The 24,934-nt window shown below is 47.3% G+C and overlaps 1 protein-coding gene across 1 annotated transcript in view; it reads right to left on the reverse strand.

Annotated features, from left to right (window-relative positions):
• LOC144106527 (uncharacterized) overlaps positions 1-24,934 on the reverse strand; it is a 105,421-nt gene that overhangs the window by 40,554 nt on the left and 39,933 nt on the right. Inside the window, exon 2 of the mRNA XM_077639374.1 lies at positions 256-292. Coding sequence (XP_077495500.1) covers positions 256-292 — 37 coding nt within the window. The remainder of the gene's footprint in view (positions 1-255; positions 293-24,934) is intronic.

The following is a 24,934-nucleotide window of genomic DNA, read 5'->3' on the forward strand; positions in this document are numbered from 1 at the left end:
TGAAATGTTGCATTTTTCAACAGTAGAAAACAAATATGTAGAATATTTTGTATTAGCTAAGAAAAAAAAAAAGGAGGCGGGGCGGGGAGTCCAAGAACATCATGTTGTCCTTCGACTAGGAGAAATTGCGTGTAACGACATTGCATAGAAAAATAACCAAAAATATATTAGCACCTGGATTAAGCTGCGACATGAACTTACTCCCCTCGCCAATACATTAATTTAAATTGGCTGTACAAAACGAGAACGGCTTACATTCTTCTGTGGACTCGGATGACGAGCTCTCTTCTATCTGAAAACAGAAATTATAAAGTAGAACGTGCGTCTTAGTAGGTCCTCCATTATCAGGTGCGTGATTATACTGGTGCGTGAAGAGCTTTTTGTGCAGTTTCCTGTAATTAATTTTCTGTTGCGGACGTTTACGTCTTGTCAGAGTAATATCTGCGCTCAGCAACGTAGTTTCGTCTCAGGCAAGTCGAAGTCTACAGTCGTAGTAACCTTTTCCCAATTTAAAAATTCAGGCCTTCAAAATAAAACCGCAGTTCGGATTTTCATACGCCCAAACAAGCATTGCACACTATCTCTGATTTCTTGTCCCCGAAGGAATTCGCCGCATGTGGGGATGTAATGGTAGACTGCAGTTCATCGCCCGTTACTGTAACCTCGACAACACGCAGTGGCTACAATAATTTCCAATCTGCATTGAACGATATGAAATGTGGAGCACCCCAGAGCTCTTCATTAGGGCATAGTCTTCTCTCAATTTATATAAATGACCTTCTTTTGGCACTTCTTTTTTCCAAGATGCGGATGTGTGAAGATAACACCACCTTCATATTCACAGGTAATTCGGTTTCTGGTATGTAAAATAACATGAAGAAAAACTTATTGATAACTTTTAACTGGTTTCCTAAAAATCAATTAACATTAAATGTGGTAAAAACCAAATATGTCGTCTTTTACTGCCAAATAAGGGAATTCTAACTACAGAAAATTATGATTATTTTAAATAACAATGTCGGCAAACCTGGGGCGTCATTCAAACATCTTCAAGTTACCTTTCATGAGAACATAAACTGTAAACAGCAGTTTTGTAGGGTTTGTAGTGAAACGACGTTTGGTTGCAGCGCCCTTATAAAGGTTGGTTAACATTTCCCTCAGAACATATTTTGTAGCTTCTATATTTCAGTTATTCACTGACACATTAGTGCAGTGAGTCATGAGGACATGTACACTGATCTTATTAAATACCTCTAGAATGGTTACAAAATCGAGAATTAAGGATAATAACTTTTTCTACATTAGATCGTTCAAGCAAAATTCTATCCGAATAACTTCAGGTGCTAAAATTTACATCTCTGCGCGATTGAAAAAAACTTCGCTTTTAGTCAATACTATATCAAGAAGTAACTCTCCCCTCCCACTTAGCTTATTTATTTTGCCCTTCCACAGCACAAGACATGCCGCTAACGGTAATTGGAGCCTTCCAAACTGTAACAACGTTTACGGTTCGATATTAGCCAAATTCGTTGGAAGCGAGGTCTGGAAAACACTGCGAACAGAATAAAATTTTCCATAATTTTTAAACTTTTCTCGAAGTTAGTTTCTTATTCAAACAAATTATAATGTCATTTCACTGTTTGAATCTCGGTTCGCATTTGCTGAAATGTTGCGTGCGTTCCTTATGCTCTTGTGCAAACGCCTTGTTTAGTATTGGACCGGATACTAACCCTATAGGCCATCGGCCCAAGGGGTGAACTCTGGACTTCGTCTCGTCTGTGCAAGCGCCTGTGCCAAGTATCGGACACGTACTAAGCTAGTGTAGCTTCGTGCTCAAAATTGCTGAGAAGTTCGTGCCAGAATGTTATCTGCCTCGTGCATATACCGGCTGTCGTACTGACGAGAAAGTAGAAAAGAAGTGTCAAAGCTTGAGCACAATATTTCCAGCGTTTTCTGAATTTTGTCAGACAAGGCTGGCGAATACGGCATTCCATTTTCTGAATCACACTCAAAGGTTCTCTCGCCGTTTTCTCCATGGTTCCTGAAGTCCCACGGCCAAGTGCTAATGCAGTTACACCGAAGTCATTTCGGCTGTTCCCTGTTTGGGACCCGAATAAGAAATGAACAACGTAACGGAGGAGATCGAGACGGGAGTAAAATACTGCAAAAGACCCAGAAAGAAGGGAGGGAAGCTTAAACATTTTTTTTCAATATCTGTAACATTTAGAACCTTAAAAAGTTTACGCAGTGCGGACTGCGCAGTGGTTTTGTTTTCAAGATCGCCTATTACAGCACGCTTTGCTCTACGTAGCTCTAACGATCGGGAGATTTTTTACGCTCATACTTACGCTGTGTTTACGTTTCTTGTTAGTGGGGAGTTAACCGGTTGTACAGTACTCACGGATTGAAATAGGACATTCGGAGCGCGTGGCCGTCGCTTCATGGAGCGCCGCCCGTAGACGCTCATGGAACCAAGGTGGTGCATTGTGGTATGGCGTGAGAGGGAGAACATCTACAAAGCAGAATTGTTCCTTCCAGTAGCCAATCAGCCGGCCTGTGGTTTACCACATGCCTGCGTGGCACTGCAAGGCTAGCGCTCCGAATGTCCTATTTCAATCCGTGAGTACTGTACACATGGCTACTGGCAGTATCGGAAATCTTTTTTTTCCAACAAAATCACGTGACTTCTTCCAGCGACCAACAACGCAACTAAAACAAGCTGCTACTCATCTGCGCTTAACATCGTATGACATGCGCTGTATCATAATTAATCGTACGGCACACTGTTCTACTGTGTGTACCACCCCGCAAGTGATAAGGTTGTGAAGTCAGCGCTGCAGACGTCTGCTGTAAAAATATATCAAAGCAAAGAAGCAGCGAAAAGGAGCATTTTGGCACTATGAAATTGTCAGACTGTTTGTTTGCTCTAGCAGCAACGAAAATGAATATAAGGCTTTAGCAATTTTTTGTAGCATTTGAATAAAGAAAGGTATGCTCGCCAAAGATAACAAAAGTATAGGCTAAAATGGCGTTTCGGGACCCTCACAAATTTGCAGATTGACGCTTGGTCTCTGCGGACTATTAACGGGTCGGGACAATCTGGTGACAATTTTGTTTTTGTACAAGATTTTAGGCCTGTGGACTACACACCGGGTGCAGACTGTACACAGGAAATTACTGCAATCCTCCACTGAGTCACGTGAAGACAGATCGCATCAGCGCATCTACGCATCGAGATGAACCCAGCTTCCGGCTACATCGCGAGGCCTGTACGTGGAAAGGGGCGATTTTTAAAACTGCATGAATACCCGGCTGGTACGTCAAATAGGTGACGAGACACCGATGAATGCCATTAAAGGACGAATGACTGCACCAAGCCACGTATCTCTCTCACACGCATGCATGTTTTCGGTTTACATGGCTGTGAACTAAAACATTAAAAATTAATGCTTCCACAAGGTGCCAGCGGATGGTCATTGTGTCTGGAGAAAGAAAAAGATTGCGCCAAGTAGTTTTTTTAAGATACTTTTTTAAACACCCTCTGCGCGAGAGATAGAGCTAATAGTACTCCTCTAATGGAACTACAAAAATGAATGATTGGCAGGGCAGGGTAATGGGCAATTAGGAGATTACTTTCATGGAAGGACACTACCACTGTTAACATCCAAATGAGGGAAACCATTTGGGTACATGGGAAAGCTAGTACCTTATGCTTTTTAATGCACTGTTGGTAGCACATCAATCACTCAAAAAGTACTAATTCACCCCAGTAACTTTTTTTCTGCAAAAGAGATTGCGCCGAAAGTTGGTCAGCACTTTTGTCTCGCTTCTGTCCCCTATGAAGGCGAGAAACATATTACAGTTTGACAATGCTCCACCTATGTTGGTGTTCTGGAATAAAGAAAAGAGAGAGAAAAGCTCCAAATGCAAGACAAGGAATATTTCAGATGATTGTGGAGGCTTTGAAGTAAGTAGTGCCTCATCCTTTGTTCGCGTGCGCGGCACACAAAGATCCTGATGTGAAACTGCCTTCTGCATGCTATTACAAAAAAAAATGAAGTGATAAAAGCTGCTTTTAGTAACTGCATAAAAAGCGTGAGTATGAGCATGAGCAGTAGCGGTAGATTTAGAAGGACCGAAAAAATAAGCAGTTCGAGGTCTACCATGATATCAGCAGTAATTTTGTTCTTGCAGCATACTAATAGTATGCTAGTAAGTAGCAGCTATAACCTTAATGTGCTTACTTTGTGCTTGGGTTAAGAGCTGACGTAGGCAGCTTAAGATGGAATGGTTTCAAGCCCTTACAGTATACACCCTGGAGTACAAAACCTACTGCACAGGCTCTTCAGGATCACCGAGAACACGTGTGAGTGTCATCAGTGTCATTTATAAAACCTAGCATTGAGCTGTTGTCATTGTGTCTGAAACACCTCTCGACAAGTTGGCAAAAGCATCCGCGAGGACATCCTTACAATCGAGGCAGTGACAAGAGGAGTCAGTCTGTTAATCATTGGCTCCTTGACATTCAATGAAAAGCACGCGTGAAGAGGGTCGCCTCAAAGAAGCGACGCTTCCAGACTGCCGTGCGACAGCGACTCAGCCTTGTGTGTCAGCCTTGCGGCGCTCTGTGAAAACAGCTATGAGTCGCGGCAAAGCCTCACAGGTGGCATCCAGCTTTTCTCACATTTTTTGTTTAGTTTTATTTTTCGCGCTCGTTGTCCTGCTTTCGTTTCGTCGCCTTCAAAACCCAAGTTCTCGGAAACAGCTTCTCAGACGCCCGTCAACACTGAGACGAGCCTTGGCTCTCGAAGAAGCCTTCAAGATGACGGATAAAAGAAAGAAAGAAGTAGCATTCAGGGCGTTCTCTAGCTGAAACGTGGCGTCGTAACCTCATGAACAACCGGTTGGAGAAAAAAAGAAATACATAGGAGCAGGTGAGTATAAAACATGGATGGCAGCGAAATACCGGAAGTGTGTGTTGAAACTCCGAAACTCCTTGGCTGTGCAGGCGTCAGCCGCTCTGCAAAGCCCCGAGTGTTGCGGCGTGTCCCCCAGCTGTGCTCTGTCAACGCGTGCTCCGCTCGGCTACGTGATTTAGCGCCGTAACCAGAAAACGACGTGTACACACCCTGCTCAACGCTCTCCTAAATGTCTCTGATGCGCCTCTTTCCGGTACTTGCCCTTTCTTGCTGTTTTCGCCATGACCACGCGGGCTTCTGGGATCTTAATTCCCTTTTCACTCCTCGGCTTATTAAGGAGAAGCGGACTAGATCACCCCCTTGATTCTCGTTGAATGGCGATGGTAATTAGGGGCTCACTGCAAGGGTTTCAGTGTACGGCGAATCCGAGATTCCATGCTTAAGCACGCTACGTCTCGTTAAAGGCGCTAATTACGACCCTAGCTGTGCGCGGCCTAAGGCGATGCTCAAAAGCTCGAGCTTTGACGTTAGGCGTGGCAAGGGAACGTGTCAGGGCGAACACCAAGCGCGCCTCTGATAGTAGCCTCGTAGGTCACTCATAACTTGTAGATTAATTGAAGACCATTGAGGCTAAGTAGACGAACAGAACTGATTACGACGATGACGTCACTGTGTGGTCTTGGTACCCCTGTCTGGAACGCTGCTATGAGAAACAGAGCGTTCATAAAAAGACGATGCCCACAAAAACTAATGGAATAATTTTGTAATTCGTCATATATTCTCTCATACATTCTCAGACCTATAGCGTCCAGGAAAGTGGGCATTCAAAATGTTTGGGAAAAACACAGAAGAGGTCCGGAACTGGAATAAGAAGTCGGCGTAGCGATTTATGGGGGAGATCGCACCTGCATTCAAGACGAATCCAGTTTAAGGAAGCTCCAATTCTGCTTATTATTGCGTGTTGTCTATCACGCTTCGAGGTATGTCGAGAAATAAAGCGGACGTTAAAACGGATGCTTGGGCAAGTCGGTAAGCCATTTTAAACAGAACAGCGCGCAGTTTGACGGGGACAACGAGGGAGACACGACACAGACGAGCGCTCGTCTGTGTTTAAAAAAGCGGACGTGGCACATGCAAACACATCAATTCATTCGCAACACTAAATATTGTAATGCGCATCAGCCTTAAATCATGAGGGGGGCGGGGGGGGGGGATCTTTCACGAAACTAGAACAGCGCCATGCCAATTTCCATGTGAACAGAAAATTTCAGGTCAGTTATATGTCCTTGAAATACAGGATAGCGCGTGGAACACTAAGCTGTTGCAGAACTGATAAGTGAGATATGAGAGGTAGAAAGATTAACAGAGGTCCATGTTTTCCAGAATTTCTGCACAAATATACTCCATAGCAAAGCCAGAGCACACAGGCATTTTAAGCATACGTCTAAACTTGAACAATCAGCGAAGTCAAATAATCTTCAAGCCGTATTTTCAAATTAGTGCTCAGAAAATGAGGAAATTATGGTATTTGAAGAACACAATCTCTTCTAGCTTCCCCTGCCGTTGTTTTTACTTATCAAATTTGTTTAGTACAAAAATCGCATGGAAAAATATTTAGTGCTTCAAGACCCTGTAGGTGCGACGATCTCTCGACAACCTCTCAAATGCTTCGCACAACAGCTGCGCATGCGACCATAAATATTTCGCAGCAACCAAAGCTACAATGAACACGCCGTCGAAAGTTACAGTTAGAAAGTTAAAGCACTCGGTCGTTTGCTGTCCAGGTTATATATCACATCTAAGGAAGGCAGCGAGGACGTTCGGATGCTGTGCGGGAATCGCTGCAGGCTTCAATTGCATCCAACTCAGCCGGTCCCCAGATGTTAGCTCGCTGCGCTCCAAGTAGCTCCTCTAGCATCACGTTTATTAATGCGAAAGCATTTCTAGGCTATGCTGCCGGAGTCGTGTCACCAGAGCGTGTCATCACAACGTGTCCGCAACGATTGTGACGTTCTCAGAGGCTACAGCATCAAACGAATAATTGTGATCGATAGAAGACGATGGGAGGATGATGTGCAAAAAATTTGATGTGAATAGGATGATTAGTTAATTAGAGCCAATAATGTCAAAAAATATCGAAATAGCCCGGACGTCAGTGGATAGGAAACCAGAAGTGGACGACAAAATAGTGGAAAAGTAGGCGAAGAAGTGAAAATAAAGATTGAAATGGATTGAAGTGTGTTTGATGAGCGATAATTAATCGAACAAAAAGTTTGACTGGCACAGATTAATTAGCTAATTAATTAGAAACAAACGTGAATGGACCCAAAGAGGGGCAAAGAGAGGCGACGAGTGTTGAGAAGGCGGCAATGATTTCGAATTCGTCCAATGCGGGTATCCACTTTTGTCTCTAACGTTTATTTCAGAGTAAGCTATAAGGACTACGCAGTAAGGACCTTCAACCACTGAGCACTAACAGCATGCGTTTTTCACTGGTCGCACTTGGCTCTATTCGAACATATATGTTAAAAGAAGTTATGCGCACAGTTCCACGGCAATTCAGAGTTTTAAAGCGCAGCTCTTAGTCGCCCGTTCGTGGATTCCGCGTCGTCGTCGGCGTCGGCGCCACACGCCACCTGGCAACCGTGGCAGGTACTAACAGAGCGAAGCGCCACCTTCTACGATTGAAATTTAGAACGCCAAGGTAGATAGTGATGTAGCGGTAGGCGGTGCAAGTATGCGAGGGAGGACACACTCCACGCTTATCACTCCTCCACAGATGCGCCATAAAAGCACAAGTACGGATTCCAAATACCATTGAACCATTTCTGGCTCCACTTAGCAGCATCTAACGGTCACGAACTGCCTCGACTTAAAAGGCTTCTCTGAAGTACTATCCACAACTCTCACCCATTGAATGTCGTCAATGTGACGACACACACAGATCGGTCGTGTGCCGACGTGGTGGCTCAGTAATTATGACGCTCGGCTGCTGACCCGTAAGACGCGGGTTCGTTCCCGGCCACGGTGGTCGAATTATGATGGAGGCAAAATGCTAGACTGCACTGTGTGATGCACTGTGCACTGTGCGATGTCAGCGCACGTTAAAGAACCTCAGGTGGTCGAAATTTCCGGAGCCATTCACTACAGCGTCCCCATAGCCTGAGTCGCTTCGGGACGTTGAACCCCCATACACAATAAACCAACTCGGACGTGTATTACAATTGATTTCATAATATTTTCATTAGTATCCCACTTTGTAATCCTCTTCTGTGTCGGAAGTTTCTGCGCAGAGTGGAAGACAGGATGAAACGACAAGTTTCCTTTTTTGTTAATAAAAGTGTCGTGAACAAGCCTCTGTCCAGCTTTTATTAGCTTGTATCCACGTTTGCACTCTCATATCTACTATTGCGCGGCTACAGCACAAGACGGAAAAATATGAGGACATCGGGCTTTCGTCCCACTCCAGGCCCAGCTGAGCTTGTGTTGATGACGGCGATGTCATTAGGTCTTGCTTCAGCATTTATTGCATTCGGATTTAACTCAGCCATTACAGCGAGAGCTGTTAGAAGTAGAACTTCCCTGCGGATTAAGGATTCACAGCGTAACGAGCATCCGGTCACGTGGCGGTCACGTGTCGCTCATGTCACCAGAACACAGCATATGAAGGTGCGCCAGTTGTTGCAGCCCAGGTTGCCACAAAGTATGTAATTCTCAGACTTTACTGTAGGTCCTAATCATCAGCAGCAAAACAACGGCAGCACTGGGACCCCTTTCACTGAGTTCAGTGGTTAGTTTTTTTTACAGCTTTTATACTCAGTTTCACTTTATAAACTTAAGATCTGATCATGCTATCTGATTCCTGCAATAAGCAACTTAGCTAGCAAAATTCTTCTTGCAAATCGGAAGGTGGTAAGGCGCTCCCATTAATAAAAAGCAGAGGAAAATTGGAGGAAGCTTAAGCTTCGCCTTTAACGCGACAGCTTGTTGCTGCACTGCCAGAGAGGCCACGGAACGCCATCACCCGTTCGGCGCGACGCCTTGCCCGTTAGACAGATCGCTCTGCTACGTACGGTGAAACGGACGCGCGGAGCGGCAAACCACGTAGAAGCGGTGTCAGGCGCCTTGCCGAAACGCGCGGGACTCAAGTTGCAGTCGTAGTTCGTCGGCACATCGTTCTCGACAATCCCGATGCCCCGAACGCCAGCATAGCTTCCGCGCCGAACGAACGGGCAGCAAGCCGCAAGCTTCGTGGTGAACGCGCTTTGGATGTGCGCCACGTTGTTCGCCGCTCACCGCGTGGTTCCTGCGCGCCCGCACGGCCCCACTGCGCCCGATCGAGACGAGCGGGAGGCGCTGCAGTCGTGCGCCATTTGTTGGGACAATGGCGCACATTGCGAGGAGGAGAGATTTTTCGCTCACGGACGACGCCGACGACACCGGCTTTTCTGCCACACGAGCACCTTAACGCTTTCGCGTTAAAACTCCTGTGCACCAGTTCAGTCTGTTACTGAATACCCTTTGATAAAAGCACCCTGTTTTTGTTTTGGTCGACTGAAATGTAAGGCTGCTGTGAGTCTATTAGGAACTTAGTAATTATTTATTAGGCGATTAACAGTTAGATTATCAGTTCATAATATTTCTAGCCTTTGACTTTTAATGTAATATTATATGTTCAGCCATTATGTATGTTTTTGGCAAGCTTTAATTGATGAAATAATGTGTGAACAGAGCAGCATGCATATTTAGCACAACATATCCACTACCATCTTTCAACAGGTTGCGGTTATTAAGCCCTTTACAACCACTTTCCATTCCTGCAGTGCTCTTAAGGCTTTATTCACTTCCTCGTTCGTTAGTACTAGTATTTTTATGTCCACTGCTCCGCTGTTCTTGATATTGGATTCATGCTATTTCGGCTACTGCACGAACCAGTAAAGGATTACTCTACCACTATAACTGCGTAGTCCAAATTACTTACGACATTAACCTCCTTGCCTGTTATTGTGTATATTTCTTTTCTTCCAACGTTGAAACTTTCCTTTGGCAATTTCAGCCTTCCTCTATATACGGCTTCGTGCTTGCGCAGCCCTCTCCATATTCCACTTCCATAACTCACTTACGCTCACTGAGCAACTTTGACAGTCCTTCTATAATCCTGTCTTATTTGTGTAGCTCGAGACTCTAATGCTGGGGTGTTCCTTAAAGGTGCAAGAAGAACAAATTAAAACTGGTCTTTATACCGAACATGGCCGTGCTCTAGTGACAGAGGAGTTACCTTTGCTTCAACGGAGTTTTCGTAATCTAGAAGAGGTGAAAACAAGAAACAAGACTTCCGTTTCCGCGAGCGAACTGTTGTTCGTTAAGACAGTTTTTTTTGCACGTATCCCCGATGCTACACTCGAAACACTAATTAGCCCATATGGGAATAAAAAAAGTTAGTGAGTTGTTTTCTATCGCACTCCCTTTCAAGGATAGGTATGCTGTAGATTTCCATTACTAACAGTTCGGTACTCACGGTTGGCAGTGGAACCGAATTCCCTCTTAAAATTATACGAAGTTCTAGCTGTTAATGATTTAAACCGAGGTTTCAACCTCCTGTATGTGCTGACCTCAAGACCTCCGTTGGTGCGTTTAAAAAAGCCTCCACCTATTGCTAACTGCATCAAGTGACTATCCTTTGCAGTGGAGATATGCCTCCGGTGCCAAGGGTAAGCATTGCTTATATTTAGTGACCAAAATCAATTCCACCCTTCAAAAAAATTTTAGACGGTCTATAGACTGTCCATAAACTCTAAAGACTCTCTATAGACAAACCCTAGAGAACAGTCTATAGGCAATACAAATCCTAAAACAGTCTGTAGACAATCTGTAGATTTATGGCATACAGTTTTAGTAGGCTTTTGTCTATAGACCATAAATATACAAAAATAAATATCCATAGGAGGGGAACAGAGTCTATAAGAGGTCTATAGACAGTCTACAGACCATTTTTGTAAGCGACAGGACACGGGCGGCATACCCTACCGCTCAAAGGAAGCACGTTATAGGGCAGCTTCGTCCCTTTTTACTCCCATCAGGCTTATTCGTGTACAGAGTGTAGGTTGCGTGATCATCGATTTAAATTGATGATAACGGAATCCTTTACTGTCCTGACAGGAAGTCGAACTGAGCGGGGAATAAGGAACGCCTTATTTTAAAATCCAGTTTTCTCCTAAGTTAGTTCTTGCGCAGTTTTCACCGGTTTTTTCTTTCAATCCTTTCTATAAATTATCGGCAAGCCCAATAGCTTCCGGGCAAACATAAACGTAGCTAGAAAGAGCAATATAATCAATTTTTACTAAGATCAGAAATATAATCTCCGTTGTCCCCTGCATCCCTTCAATAATGTGCTTTCGGTCATCATTGGTAACTGTCCATCTGTTCGTTGATAATGAAAAACAGTGCATAATTAGGTATCCGACTGTTGCTTCGCAATCCAAGGCGTCTCAGGGTGAGGTGGCAGCCATTCTGACTTGGAAGGAAAAGGTACATGGCAAAAGCATCCGTGGACCATGAATATATTTACACTGCGTATTCAGCGGCCGGCTGGCTCCATGCGAAGTTTGCGTAAGAACCTCGGGACCCCGTCACTTTCTGCTTGCATCCGAGCTCATGCGTGGCATATGCATGCATGCACGCACACGTAGCTAGAAACAGTTTATGCCTCGGCTGCAAAGTCTCCTCCGTGCTGCTGTAGCGCCCCTTAAGAGACTGTTTGCCGCTCTAACACACTGCCGGCGGCGGTTTCTTTTGATGTAGGCTTGTGCAGGACCCTATTTTGCTTTTTTTTTCTTTTTATTCCTGTTTCTCTTTTGGGGACCACTTTTCTGTTCGTCATCGCTGCTGTTTGCAGGTTGCGTTTATTGTGGATAAAGCGGGAATGAATTAACCCCTACGGAAAAAAAATAGCTACCGGGTGAGGCGGAATGCAGGAAGCCATTACAGATAAAGGGGCTTAGCCTATTGATCCGAAGCATGCAAGACATGCTTAATGGAAGCGGTTTGTGAGAATTTAGAGAACAAATTCAATTTTAGCAGCATTGCAAGCTCAGCATATTCACAAGGTTTAGATAATCATGCTGCCTAGCACAGGGTAAAGTCTGTGATTTTAGTGGCGAACTTAACACAGAAGTAAGAAAAAACTCATGCCGAGTTTGTTGCTGCATTAAAACTGGTGTTCTTCCGCGAACCATATACAAATATACAAAATTAAGTTTGGTTTGGTTTATGGAGCTTAACGTCCCAAAGCGACTCAGGCTATGAGGGACGTCGTAGTGAACGTCTCCGGAAATTTCAACCACCTGGGGTTCTTTAACGTGCACTGACATCGCACAGTACACGGGCCTCTAGATTTTCGCCTCCATCGAAACTCGACCGCCGCGGCCGGGATCGAACCCGCATCTTTCGGGTCGGCAGTCGAGCGCCATAACCACTGAGCCACCGCGGCGGCAAATAAACAAAATTAATTATTAAAAACATAAAAGTGCAAATTGCCCCCGCACGCCTCTTCATTTACCTGCTCAAACCCAGAATCTCGGCTTCACTAAGAGGCCGAGGATCTAAGCGGCGGAGTGCTGCTGCCAGGAGGACACGCTCATCATGAAACCGAGGGCAGTCACAGAGTAGGTTCTCTCTTGTTTCATCGCACCCACAGTTCTCACACGCAGGAGAGTCTGCCATTGCGATTAAGTGGGAGTAGGCATTTGTGAACGCCACTCCCAGCCACAGGCGACACAACAGCGCAGCATCGCAGCGGGAGAGGCCGGACGGAGGACTGAGTTGAAGTAAGGGGCGGAGGCGGTGCAGGCGGCATGAGGAGTTTCCAGGAGAAGACCATGACGCTAAAATCTCATTTCGGCCAAGCACTTGCAGATGTCTTGCTGCGTCGGCTCTTGTCAACGGTATCTGGACGATGTTGGCACTGCCATGAGCCGATCGAGCTGCAGCGTCAGCTGCGTCGTTTCCGACAATGCCACGGTGTCCCGGTATCCACTGGAAGACAATGTCATGACTCCTTTCCTGTGCCTGGTGTGGAAGATGTCTTGATTCAGCTACGAGTTGCTCGTGATCGCCATGGCGTAAAGCAGAGTTAAGACATTGTAGGGCTGCTTTTGAGTTGCAGAATACAGCCCATTTGTGGGGAGTTTGTGCACCGATGTACTGCACAGCCGCACGAAGAGCGGCCAATTCTGACCAGGTGGAGGTTGTTCGATGCGAAGTTAGCTGGTTAATACTGACTTGTCCTGCAGGTATGACCACGGCGCAAGCTGAACTTCTAGATGAGACCGAACCACCTGTAAACACATAAGTGTGGTCATTATATTCAGCGTGGAGTAGGTCGAGTATCATCTGTTTAATTTCTGGCGTCCATAAGTTCCATTTTTTCGCTATTCCCGGAATCGTAAGGCGCACACATGGCTCCCGCAGACGCCATAGCGCTGACGAAGGCAGTGCCGCCGGGGTGAACTGTGATTGAATGGAAGACTGGTGGGCTGCTATTAGCACTCAAAACGCTGCGTGTGGCCTTTGTACCGCCACTGACACAAGGTGATGCGGGGAAAATCTTGTTAGATGACCTGTGTGGATCCGCAGTGTGTCAAGGGTTATAAACGTCGAAAGTTTGTAGTCTAGGGCGGTGGCAATGGTAACAACTGTTGATTCGCCATGAGGGAAACCCAGCCATGTGCGAAGTGCTTGACCTTGTAACGCAAATTCGTTTTGCATGTGCTCGAAAGCACGGGTGTACTAAGATAATACCTAAAAAACGATGAGAAGCACGATAGTCAATGGTATGGCCGTCTTTATTTAGCGGATAACGAGTCATACTTTTGCGCGTAAATGCCACCATAGCGCACTTCTCGGCTGACACGCTCAGACCTTGCTCTCGGAGATAGGAGGAAGTTATGGTTGCTGCCCTCCGAAGTATTGCTCGCACCTGGAGACGCATCACAGAGGAGGCCCAGGCGCAGATACTGTCGGCATACATAGAGATATGGACGGTGTTAGGTAGGTTCTCAGGGAGTGCTATAAGTTTCAGATTAAACAGAGTAGGGCTGAGCACTCTGCCATGGGGACGCCGTAGTGAGAGGCTCCGGAAATTTCGACCACCTGGTGTTCTTTAACGTGCGCTGACATCGCACAATACACGGGCCTCTAGAATTTCGCCTCCATCGAAATTCAACCGACGCGGCCGGGATCGAACCCGCGTCTTTCAGGTCAGCAGCTGAGCACCATAACCACTGATCACCACCGCGCCGGCTCCATTGCATTAAGGTACACTTTAGAGTGCTCAAGGTACCACTCAAGGCGCGTCAGAATCATTTTTTCCATAAATTTTCCCACACAACTGGTCAGAGCCATTGGCCTGTATGATGTCAGGGCGAGTAGGGATTTCCCCGGTTTTAGTAATGGAATCATGCGACTGGATTTCCGCTGGGGTGGAACAACACCATCTTTTGCCATGAGTGGTTGTAAAGGCTGAGTAGCTCTCTACGCGCGTCATGGCCAAGCTTGCACAGCGCAGCATATGTAATGCCACCTGGCCCTTGCGAGGACGAACGCTTACTTTCCGCAATGGCAGCATCGAGTTCCTCACGAGTAAACATAACATCCATGGCTGAATCCCGTGATGCAGCAGGAACACGCTGGGAACCCGAGGTAGTCACTGCACCCGCGATTGTCCTGCAGAAGTCAGTTGCAACTTCAATCTGGTGGCGGTTTCGATGAATATTTAGCGCATAGAAAGGCTGTCTTTGCTGTGGAAGCGTTAGATGTCCACGCACCGTCCGCCAGACGAGGGACATGGGTTTTCGAGGATCGATAGATTGACGGAAGGACTTCCAGTGCTGGTCCGCCAGCCTGTCCATTCGTCGCTTGATTTTCCTCTGCAAGCGACGCACCTCTCTCGAGTTTATTGTTTCATAGCTTAATAAGTGTTGCGCTATTTTGTATCTTCAGGTTGCTAAATGGCTTCGTTGAGCTCACGATTACTTCCTGCTTCGTTTCGATAAAATGAAACGCGGCAGCTACGTTTTTCATGTGGTCTAATGCCTCTTTTTTTTTTATTGACTACTTCTGGTTTGTAATATAATGTCCTCAATATGGTATGTTTCTGTACTTACAGTCTCTACTGGGTATTTAGTTTATACTAACATAACCCCAGCGGTTTACTAGTGGTTTGAACATCTGCCTCGCGTTCGGGAGGTGTGGTGTTCGATCCCCAGTGCCTCTGTGTACCAACAGGTAATACATTTGGTACAAGCTAACCCTTGGTCTGCTGCTCGGCTTATTTAGGACGAAAGGTTTAAGAAGTGGGGCTTTTACCCCATCTGAAATAGACGAGCGTGCTGTGACAAGGCGCTTTTTGTCCACTGATCCCCTGCACCATAAAATTCACCATCATTAGTTTATACCATGCACACATTTCTCCATTTATCTCCCTCATCTCTCTATCCCTCCACTTGTTGCGAGCTTCAGGCGTCCACCCAGAGCGAGGCAGCTACAGCGCCTCTTTTTCCTTTCTCACACCCTCCTCCTTCAGACGGGGCATTACGACGAGGCGCGCAGGACAGAAAGACGCGACGAAGCGTCAGGAAGCGTTCTCGGCGGCGTCTCAGTGCGTCGTCATGGCCCATCTGTCGCAGCCGTTCCAGGCTGGGATCGTGCTTTCGGACTCTGTGAAAGGGAGCCGCCGAGGTCTCGGCAGTCCGGCAACGTGAGGACAGACGAGACTCGCAGGCGGCTGCACTCACGAGGAACAGACCGCTGGCAACTCAGCCAGTGTTTCGAGGAGACGCCGAGAGACGTGTGTTGGCAGCAGCACGGGACAAAGTCTGCAGCCACCGTCGTAGTTCGCTATACTGTTACTGGGCGAATTTTGTCCATTATAAAGATTCCGGGACCTTCATGTGTCCACCCAGAACGAGACAGTGAGCGCGTATTACCAAAAGCACGCACTAACTATGGTAAACCAGCAATTGAATTCGCAGCTTTCAGCCATTGGGATAGCCTACCTCGGAGTTTACATACCCAGCAATTCGGGACGAAAGCGTTTCTCAACGGGAAACCATTTATGAACGCAATTTTTTCGTATAATGTAGCATTTTACTATAGCAATCAACATGTTTGCAGATCACCCAACTGCAGTCTTGATTTTTTTTCTACTAAAATTTTTGCTATCGTAAAAAGCGCTCCTCATAGGTTGTCTACGGGAGTTAACTGTTCGATTCGACCGATGGGCGTACTTTAAAAGAAAGATTTTGCTAAATACCAGAAGAATGGACCATTACCTTCAATATTACCGTAAATGCTCTTACAATTTTTCAATTAAAAAAAAATTTGTTCGAAATTGCTGGACATGTCATCGTTAACACGATCGTTGCGGTCATTTGTTTTGCATTTATTTTTTCTGATTTATTAATCTATTTTCAGTAACATCCTATACAATGTCGCATAACTTTTTTTTTACGATTGCTGTTCTTGCGTGCTGAATAGTTTCGCTGCTAATGCCTACATGTGAAATAATGATTACTATGGTTATTGTATGTGTGTTCTTTCGTGATTGTGTAATGTTCATTTGTTCTTTGCAAAGCTTACGTTTTTGAATCATACTCATCTGTTTATAAGAGGTGCCACTACAGTATTTCACTACGGCACCTCTTTCTGTACTATAGGCCTCAGCCAGAGAAGCTATCAAAGCTCTTTATATGCACAAATGAGACCGACTTGAGCGTCAGACTGTCGATTCAGCGTTGGTATCTTTTGTTAAGCACTAACGGACAGCATGGAAACGTTAAATACTTTCAATTTTACTAATTTTTCGTTTCTATTTGTTTTCAGTTTCGCTCCCTTGTAGAGTAGGTTGCAGTCAACCGGGCAGTGCCACGATTAATCTCCCTTTCTATCCTTCCTTTCTCCTTTCTCTCTTAGCCTCAGAGATCCCTCTCAGCTGCTCTGGGAGGAGGAAAAAGCTTCTACCAGAGTTCTTTATTGCTCAGATGGAAAAATTGAGTTTACAAAATTATCTGCAGGGAAGTGAAGTGCTACCATCTATGCGAGTTTTTTCAGAGACTTTTAGGCCAACCCTGTCTAATTATTTAACTCAGTAAAAATAAATTCTATTGCTCTCAAGAAATTTCTAAGACTCATTTATTGCTGATAAAGTTGCATTTCATAGTTTCTCGCCACTCGATTCGAAGTCATGTCGTCGGCACGAAAAAGGACTCCGTGATATACGTTTTCAAGTGAATGACAGTGCAGCCTGGTATTTGTGATTCGCGTCAAAAAATCTGTGTCGATGTACTGCTGTTTACTTGAGGAATTGGCCGACGGTGGAGACACCTGTATTTCATTTTTAGACCTTTTCTAGGTCATAAAAGCTCCCCTTTTTAGGGGCGGTAGCATATTTGCCGGTGTAATGCGAAATCTGTTGATCGAGGGGAGCTTCAGTTTGTCAACCTATCGCGGGAATGCTGGCAAATGCCAAGCTTGTATTCGGCTTAGCCGGTTTTGGAAGCGAAACGATGATAATTATATTTAAACAAAGCTGCTCCATAGCGCTTCCAACCATACGCAAAATGAATTATTTTAAAACTACGTTTTCCGCAGGTGTAACAAATTTCTTGCAGTAAATGTTTGGCGATAGGAGCAAATGGGAATTAGCAAAGCCTTTCTAAGAATTTTCCATTCTAAGAAAAGTCATATTCTCACAAGCCAAACTATGTTCTTGGCCATTTGTTGGCCAGGCCTAGTGCGAAGTTTACGTTTCCCGGCATTCCTGTGGTGAAAGACCGACCGCAGAGACTGTTTTCCGTCCGGCTGATTGGTTATCAGGAAATGAAAGGCGTGGTAATGTATCCCTTCCCGGCGTACACCTCGACCTCGCTGTGAGGGAAGGGAGGAAGGTGAGAGTGAACGAGGAAAGAGAAAAAGAGGTTCCGTAGTTGAGGGCTCTGGAATAATTTCAACCATATGGAGACCTTTAACGTGCAATGACATTGCACTGCACATGGACGCCTTTTGCGTTTCGGTTCCATCGCAACGCAGCCGCCGCGGTCGGGTTCGAACGCAGTGCTCCGCTCAGCAGCCGAACGCCTAACCACTGAGCCGCCGCGGCGGGCTGCACTTTCTCAAGATCACCCGTGGGAAAACACTCACTGCGAAGTGCACTGCCCCAATTGTAAAAAAATGGAAGGGACTCTTAATGTCTGCCTTAAAAGTAGGACGCGATAGCGTTAATGGGTAAAGTCCATGTATGCTAAATCGGTCCTTCTCTACTTATAATTCCTAGATCCCTGAGAGTTCTCATACCACTCCTCCACTTCTTGCAATGCCCTCCTCTTTACACGTTAAACACACTCAGGGAGGCTCCGTGGCTGCCGTCTTCTGGATAGTTGCCGTGGCATCCACAGTCCGGATGTCTCCCTTGGCAGCCACTCTCCAGTGTCTCATTATCACGATTTCGCCATACCCTCCTCCTTCAATGCCGTGAAAACCGGCCTCGGGTGGCACATTCCTGCAGTTCTTGACATACTACCCTCCTATTTCCATGACAAACGCCGTCAGGTAGGTTTTCGTAGCACCCACCCTCTGGATGACTAAAATCGAAGCCACACTCCGGATAATTCCCGGGGAAGCCACTCTCTGGATGCCCATTATAACGCTCTCGCCATACCCCCTCCTTCTTTCTGTTGTAACCACCCTCCGGTATGGTAGGGCATTCCTCCATTTTCTGCCGCACCCTCCTTTTCTCACTCACTCTCAGGTAGGTTTCCCTAGCAGCCACCCTCTGGATGACTCCCGTGGCATTCATTGTTCGCATGGTTCCCATGGCAGCCATTCTTTTGCTCATTGTCATGCTCTCGCCGCACCCTCCTTCCACATCGTAGCAAGGACCCTCCGGTAGCGCACTGTTGAACCTCTTCCCATGTCCTCCTCTTTCTATGGAACACAAGCTCATGAAGGTTCCGGTGGCAGCCACCCTCCAGATGACCCCCTTGACAGAGACTTTCCAGTTGCACATTATCACGCTCTCGCTATACCCTCCTCAACCACACCGTGGCAACCACTTTCTGGTAGTGCATTCCTCCACATCCTGCAGCGCCATACCCTCCTCTATCCATGGTAAACACCGTCTGGTAGGCTTCAGTGGCAGCCACCCCCTGGATGGTTCCTGTGGCGGACTCCGTCCGGATGATACCAGTGGCAACCGCCCTCCGGTTGCTCACCGTCATACTACCGCCTCACACTCCTCCTTCCACACCGTAGCAGTGACCCTTCTTTAGCGCATTCCTCCACCTCTTTCCATACCCTCCTTCTTCCGCGTTAACCACATTCGGATTGCGACTTCCTCTACTCACTCGCGCTACACCCTCCTCCGTCAACAGTAACCACCCTCTAGGTGGTTCCTCTAGCAACCTTTCATCCCTTGCCTATTCCTACGCCCTCGGCAACCTCTCACGCACCGTATAATATTTTTTCAGCCACTGCTGGTAAAACGTGGAAGTTATTATGTGTGATGTTTTGAAGCCCGGCTCTAGACTACCAGAATTCGGTGTTTAAATTCCTTGAGGTTGATATATACATGGCAGCTTTTACCGCCGTGTAAAGGCAAGTTTCCCGCCTGGAGCCATATCTGATGCAGGGCAACAAAATAATCAGATGGCGCCTAGTTGGTGACCACCTTCCACAGACGCCGTTTCTGTTTCCTCAAAGCCTGAGATGACGAGCTTTGTCTTGGGTTCTTAGAAAATAAAACACAAGGATGCACGAGCGATGTCGTTGCTTGAGAGTGTGCCCAGTTAAACTCTGCAGCTGTCTTCGTCACTCATCGAAAATATTCGAGAGGGCGTTTAAGCTACGCCTTAAGGGTATGACGCGGTGGCTAATGGCTTAATGTTCATATATGCGGAATTGGGCACTCTCTACTTAAGATTCATAGATCCCTGGGAGTCTTCATACCTCTCCTGGCGCAGTGGTGAAGCGGTTAAGCGATGGGCCACTGTCTTGCGATGGCAGGTGTGGCGAGCGATCCAGGTTGAGCTTCCCAGCAACCTCTCTCGACCAATCATTAATTTAACTGCCATCTGCCACGGTGGGCAGTTTGCTCACAATCCGGTGGGCATGTTGTGATGACGCTGCAAAGTCGCGTGACCTAGGTGGCCCACCTGCCTCCTTGGTTCCTCTCGGCACCACATTCCAGAGTCATGCTCGTGATTTTTCGCTCAAAATGGCGACACCGCCAACTCCGGATTCTCTGGGGAACGGCGCGTCGAACGCTATCAGGCTAATATACTGTTGGATGTTCAACTTGTTCAAAGAGCACACAGCGCAAGCAGTCCTAGTTCAGCATCAGAAATTAGGCTACCAACGCAAGACACTTAAGCCGTGCCTTCTGACCGCATGAGTCGAACGCTGTACCTCTGAGGAGGTGGACTGCGTGAGTGTGCAGCGTTGTTCACGTGCTTGAGTGGTTAACCGCGAGAAAACACGACGACCTTCATCCTTGTTTTTTTCGCGCTTTTAATCACTCAACCAACGAACTAGTTCAGCTTGCAATTCTTACTTAAGTTGTTCACGTTTTGTTCCCTGAGGATCCACTAATTGATACGCGCGCGCTAACAAGGATACTTGTGATAATTTTACTAAACACTGGTCTTCTGTACCAGTGCTGGAAGGTTGATTTCTTGCAGACAACGAGAGACATGCGGAAGAAATAGCAAAGTCACTAATGAAAGCCTAATCATGCTTGCACGTAACGCCACCACCTGAAACCTCACCACGACCGTATAGCATCGATTTTTCGTTTATCGTATCATAGTTGGTCCTTATCTAGTTAGCGCTGTTAAATATTCGAGAACAGATTATTGCGAGAGAGATTATTGCCAATGAAAAGCACAGCTTTCCTTCGAGACTTTGTCGGGACGCCAGATTAGCTTGTCAGCAGCAGAATGAGCGTTGTACGAAATCGCGGTGTTTTCGCCACGTTTCCTGACGCGGAATACCAAAGCAGTACTGCCCAAAATTACTCGCCATAGTCAGAAAAAAATATCGAAAAAGGTAACCCGCTAAACCATCACGGGCTCAGATATGGCAGGGAAGACTACGACAGAGCTGCAGCCACCTGCTGCGTTTCCTTCTTCATAGCTGGCGCAGGCCGCCCGCCATCACACCCAGATGGAGCGAATAACTATTGCGTGCCTTCGAGAAGGTGTCGCGTCGGGTGAGCGTGGGGGGTCGTGGTTGCGAGGTCGTAGGAAAGAGGCAAAAAAGAGAGAGAGGGTAAGTGTTTTGGGAAGGGAGCGAGGTACGAAGAAGTCCTCAGAAGAGAAAGAGGATGAGGGTATGATGTGGAGAGGTGGAAGAGGGAAGAGAGGGTCCTCGAGGAGGGCTAGAGACACTGGCCGTAAAGTGGCGGGCAGCTGTTTTCCCCAGTCGTCTCGTTAATTGCCGCACGTGCCGGAGGCAGGCAGCGACACACCGCAGTGCGAGCTCGGCAGCGTTCGAGATGGGCCACCGAGAGAGATCTCGCATGCGTTGCGACGCTCGAGTCCTTGTTTTTGTTTATAAAGCTGCAAGCAGAGGAAGCGCTATCATTAGAACAAACGACAGTGTGCAGGTGTAAGAATGCCGATAATTAAGGGGGTAATTTCTCGATGGCATCCTCTTTACCACAGCCATGCAACTTTGTCAGAAACTGCGCAGTTGAAAAACTATTAGCCTTGTACGGGGCTGGAACTCAAAACCATATAATACCCGGTGCAGTCGCTCCAGCAACCAAGCTAGTAGCCAGTACGCCTAACACAACGACCGGGAGAAGAATTGATAAACACCTCATAAACACGTCATTTATAAAATGCTCTTCATGTGCACATTGCTCAAGGCATCTGCTTGGGCATGTGGCCCCTCCATTGTCACGGCGGCCGAGACGGATGCTGATTCGGTCGCCGCGGATTGCAGCAAATCTTTTTGGTCGGGTCTTCTGCAACAAATTCCCCGAACTTTCCCCAGAGCAGAGCCACGGAAGTGCTGGACTGCGCTGCTGGGGGAATCCAGCCTTTGTACATGGCCGGGTGGATAGCAATAGGCAGTTCTGTTAGCTTCCTTCTGCGTAGCTCCGAATATTCTAGCCGTTCCCACACGATATGGGTAGCGGTCGCTTCGGCAGCGATAGCCCATACCTTCGTCGGAGTCATTGTTAAAAACTGTCCGCGAGGTCCGGGTAAGGGTAGTAGTGGATTAAGGCGGTGGTCTAGACTCTAGAGTCTGCGCACTCCTCGCCAGCTTCTCAGGAATATGCGGAATAGGGCGTGCCTGCTTCTCAGCGCGTTCCTTTAGTTCACTGCGTAGGTCGTAAAGGGCCTAGCGGCCTCTCATCTTCGCCATTTATTTGAAGGTTGAGGGATCTACCGGGGCAGATGTGTGTACCTGCTTAAATGGTATGTCGATCCAGTGCAGCTGCCACCTTGAATGCTGCTGCTTACGCCTCGCTGTTGGTCCCAGTCACTGCCTTCGATGCCACCGTGTGAGGCCCCGGGAAAGCGTCGAAGTAATGTTGCTAAGATGCAGTTCCTGAAATGTATCGAGTATCTAGATCACCGACGATGCCATGATTTGTTGACGGGCTCTCGTTCACTCCTCTGTAAATTTCACTGTGCTTGAGATGAGTCCGTGAAACGGTAGAGTATGTGCCTGCTTTGGGGAGAGCTGTAAGCTCTGCCACTGCAGTGCCGACGTCGACGACGATGGACAGTGCAGCCGTATTCACTATGCAATGGCTTATGTCGACCTACGGCACTGTCCGGACATCCTTCGCAACTCCTTAGTCGTAAGTAGTATTGTCACCACTTGGGCGGAGCCCAGTCTCTGCCATGTCTGTGCATCTGATAAGTGTACTATCCGGTGGTTTTTGGGCTATGCTATGGCGGTGCGCCATAGCGGTGCGCCATGTCGTTGTCCAGATCGCGATGTCGTCTGCGTACGTACAAATCATAATGCAATGACGGAATGGCAGCAAAGAGCGGGCGAAGTCCGGCGATTACAGGATTGTATAATGTGAGAGAAAGAACGTCACCCCGCGGTAGATCGATGTTGTTTGGTATTGGAGGGCCAATTTGGTAGCCAACTTTATTATGGTACGTTTGGCGGGTCAGGAATTTTTAATGAACGTGAGTAAGTAGACACGCACCCTAGCTGACCTCTCTCTCTCAATGACCGCTGCATGTGCCTTGCGAACGTCTACGGAAACTGAAGTAACAACGCAGCCGACGGGTAGTGGCAGAAAGAAAACGTTTATTGCTGGGTGTTGCTTCCTTTATAAAGACCGCAAAGGTCACGTGACTGGCCATGATATGCGGCGCGTGTGAAACAGTATTTGCTCATGCTATACATCAGCCCGCGTGCTTGATAACGCATCACGCGTACTTGATAATACTACATCCCGAAGCTGAAGTGAGTGAGACGATCTGGTGGCTTCCGTGGGTTGGTCTAGCGACGTTGTGGTTGTTGGTCTTCACCCTGAGAGCGGACTTCCCGTGCCTCCGTACCTTGATGATCTTCTGCCTGCTCAGAGCTACTTTAAGCTTCGTCGTGGGTCCGGACTGGGCTCCGCTTGCTAGGTGACGACCCCACGTCTAGCCGTGGCCTGAGTTGGTCCACCTGGCGCCGCTGCGATCCCTCCGGTGTTTCCAGAGTAACCATGCGTGCTCCCGTCGTGGACACTGCAGTCGCAGGCATCCATTCCCGAGCGGACCGAAACTGGCGCGACCACACAGGCTTCTCCGGATGAAACCATGCTGGCGATTTTGTCACTGCTGGAACAGGTTCACCGGAATCATTTCCTGCGACCTTGATGTCTGAGTGAAGGTGTCAGCCTGGTTCGGGGACAGAAACCAAACAGTAGTTCCGCTGGCGATTTCCCTCCTTCCAAAAATGTCGTTCTACAACGGAATAAAAACTTGATTAGTCGTTCTTGCAATGTACCTGCTGAATTCTTTCGAAGCCCTTCTTTTACCATCCGCACGGACCGTTCCGCCAACCTATTTCACGGAGAATGGTATGGGGCTGTTCTGATGCGTTTCACCTGGTTTTCTTGAAAGAAACTAGACATGGTGGCACTTGCAAACTGTGGTCAGTTATCCGACACCGAGCAGTATGGTAGGCCAAACCGTGCGAAAATACCCTGAAGTACTTGAATGGTGGTCTCTGCTGTGGCTGTCTTCAAAGGTATGGCCTCCATCCACTTTGTCTCGGCGTCAACCAAAACGAAAATTTGGTAGCCATTGATGGGGCCTGAAAAATCCATATGAAACCTGTACCATGGTTTGTTGCTCGCCGGCCATGGAGACGGAACTTCAGCAGCCGGCATGTGCCAGCATTCAATACATTGACGGCAACTTTGAACCTACACTTCGATGTCCATATCTAGTCCAGGATACAAAAAATAACGCTCGAGCTGTACGCTTCATGGCTGTGATACTCGGGTGACTGTCGTGCAGTCCCTTTAGCATGCATCACTGCGCCGCTTCCGGCAACACCACTCGATGGCCTCAGTAAATCAGAGCGTGCCTGGCGGCGAGAAAAGTAGGGTATCAGGTGTTTCTGTGCTGCCGATAACTACCGTGGACAGCCGCGCGAGCTCCACCCCTTGATCCGCTGAAGCGCTTCGTCCGAGCGGCTTAGATCCGCTAGTTGCCGAGCGAATAGGGCCATGGAATTTAGGCCCCGCGTATAAAGCACGAATTACATGGGTTGTTGCCCTTCTCGCTCACCCAAGCCCGGCAATGGTAGGCGACTGAGCGCGTCTGCGTTAGCATTTAGCTGCCCTGGGCGGTACTCGAGATCATAATGGTAAGCCGACAGTAGCAGTGACCACCGTTTGATTCTTCCCGCGGCCATGTGCGGAATTGGCCGTTCCGGGTGAAACAGCCCGGTCGGTGGCTTGTGATCCATCAGGAGAGTGAAATGGTTCGCCAACA

The sequence above is a fragment of the Amblyomma americanum genome, chromosome 10 (genome assembly GCF_052857255.1).
Source record: "Amblyomma americanum isolate KBUSLIRL-KWMA chromosome 10, ASM5285725v1, whole genome shotgun sequence".
NCBI lineage: Eukaryota > Metazoa > Arthropoda > Arachnida > Ixodida > Ixodidae > Amblyomma > Amblyomma americanum.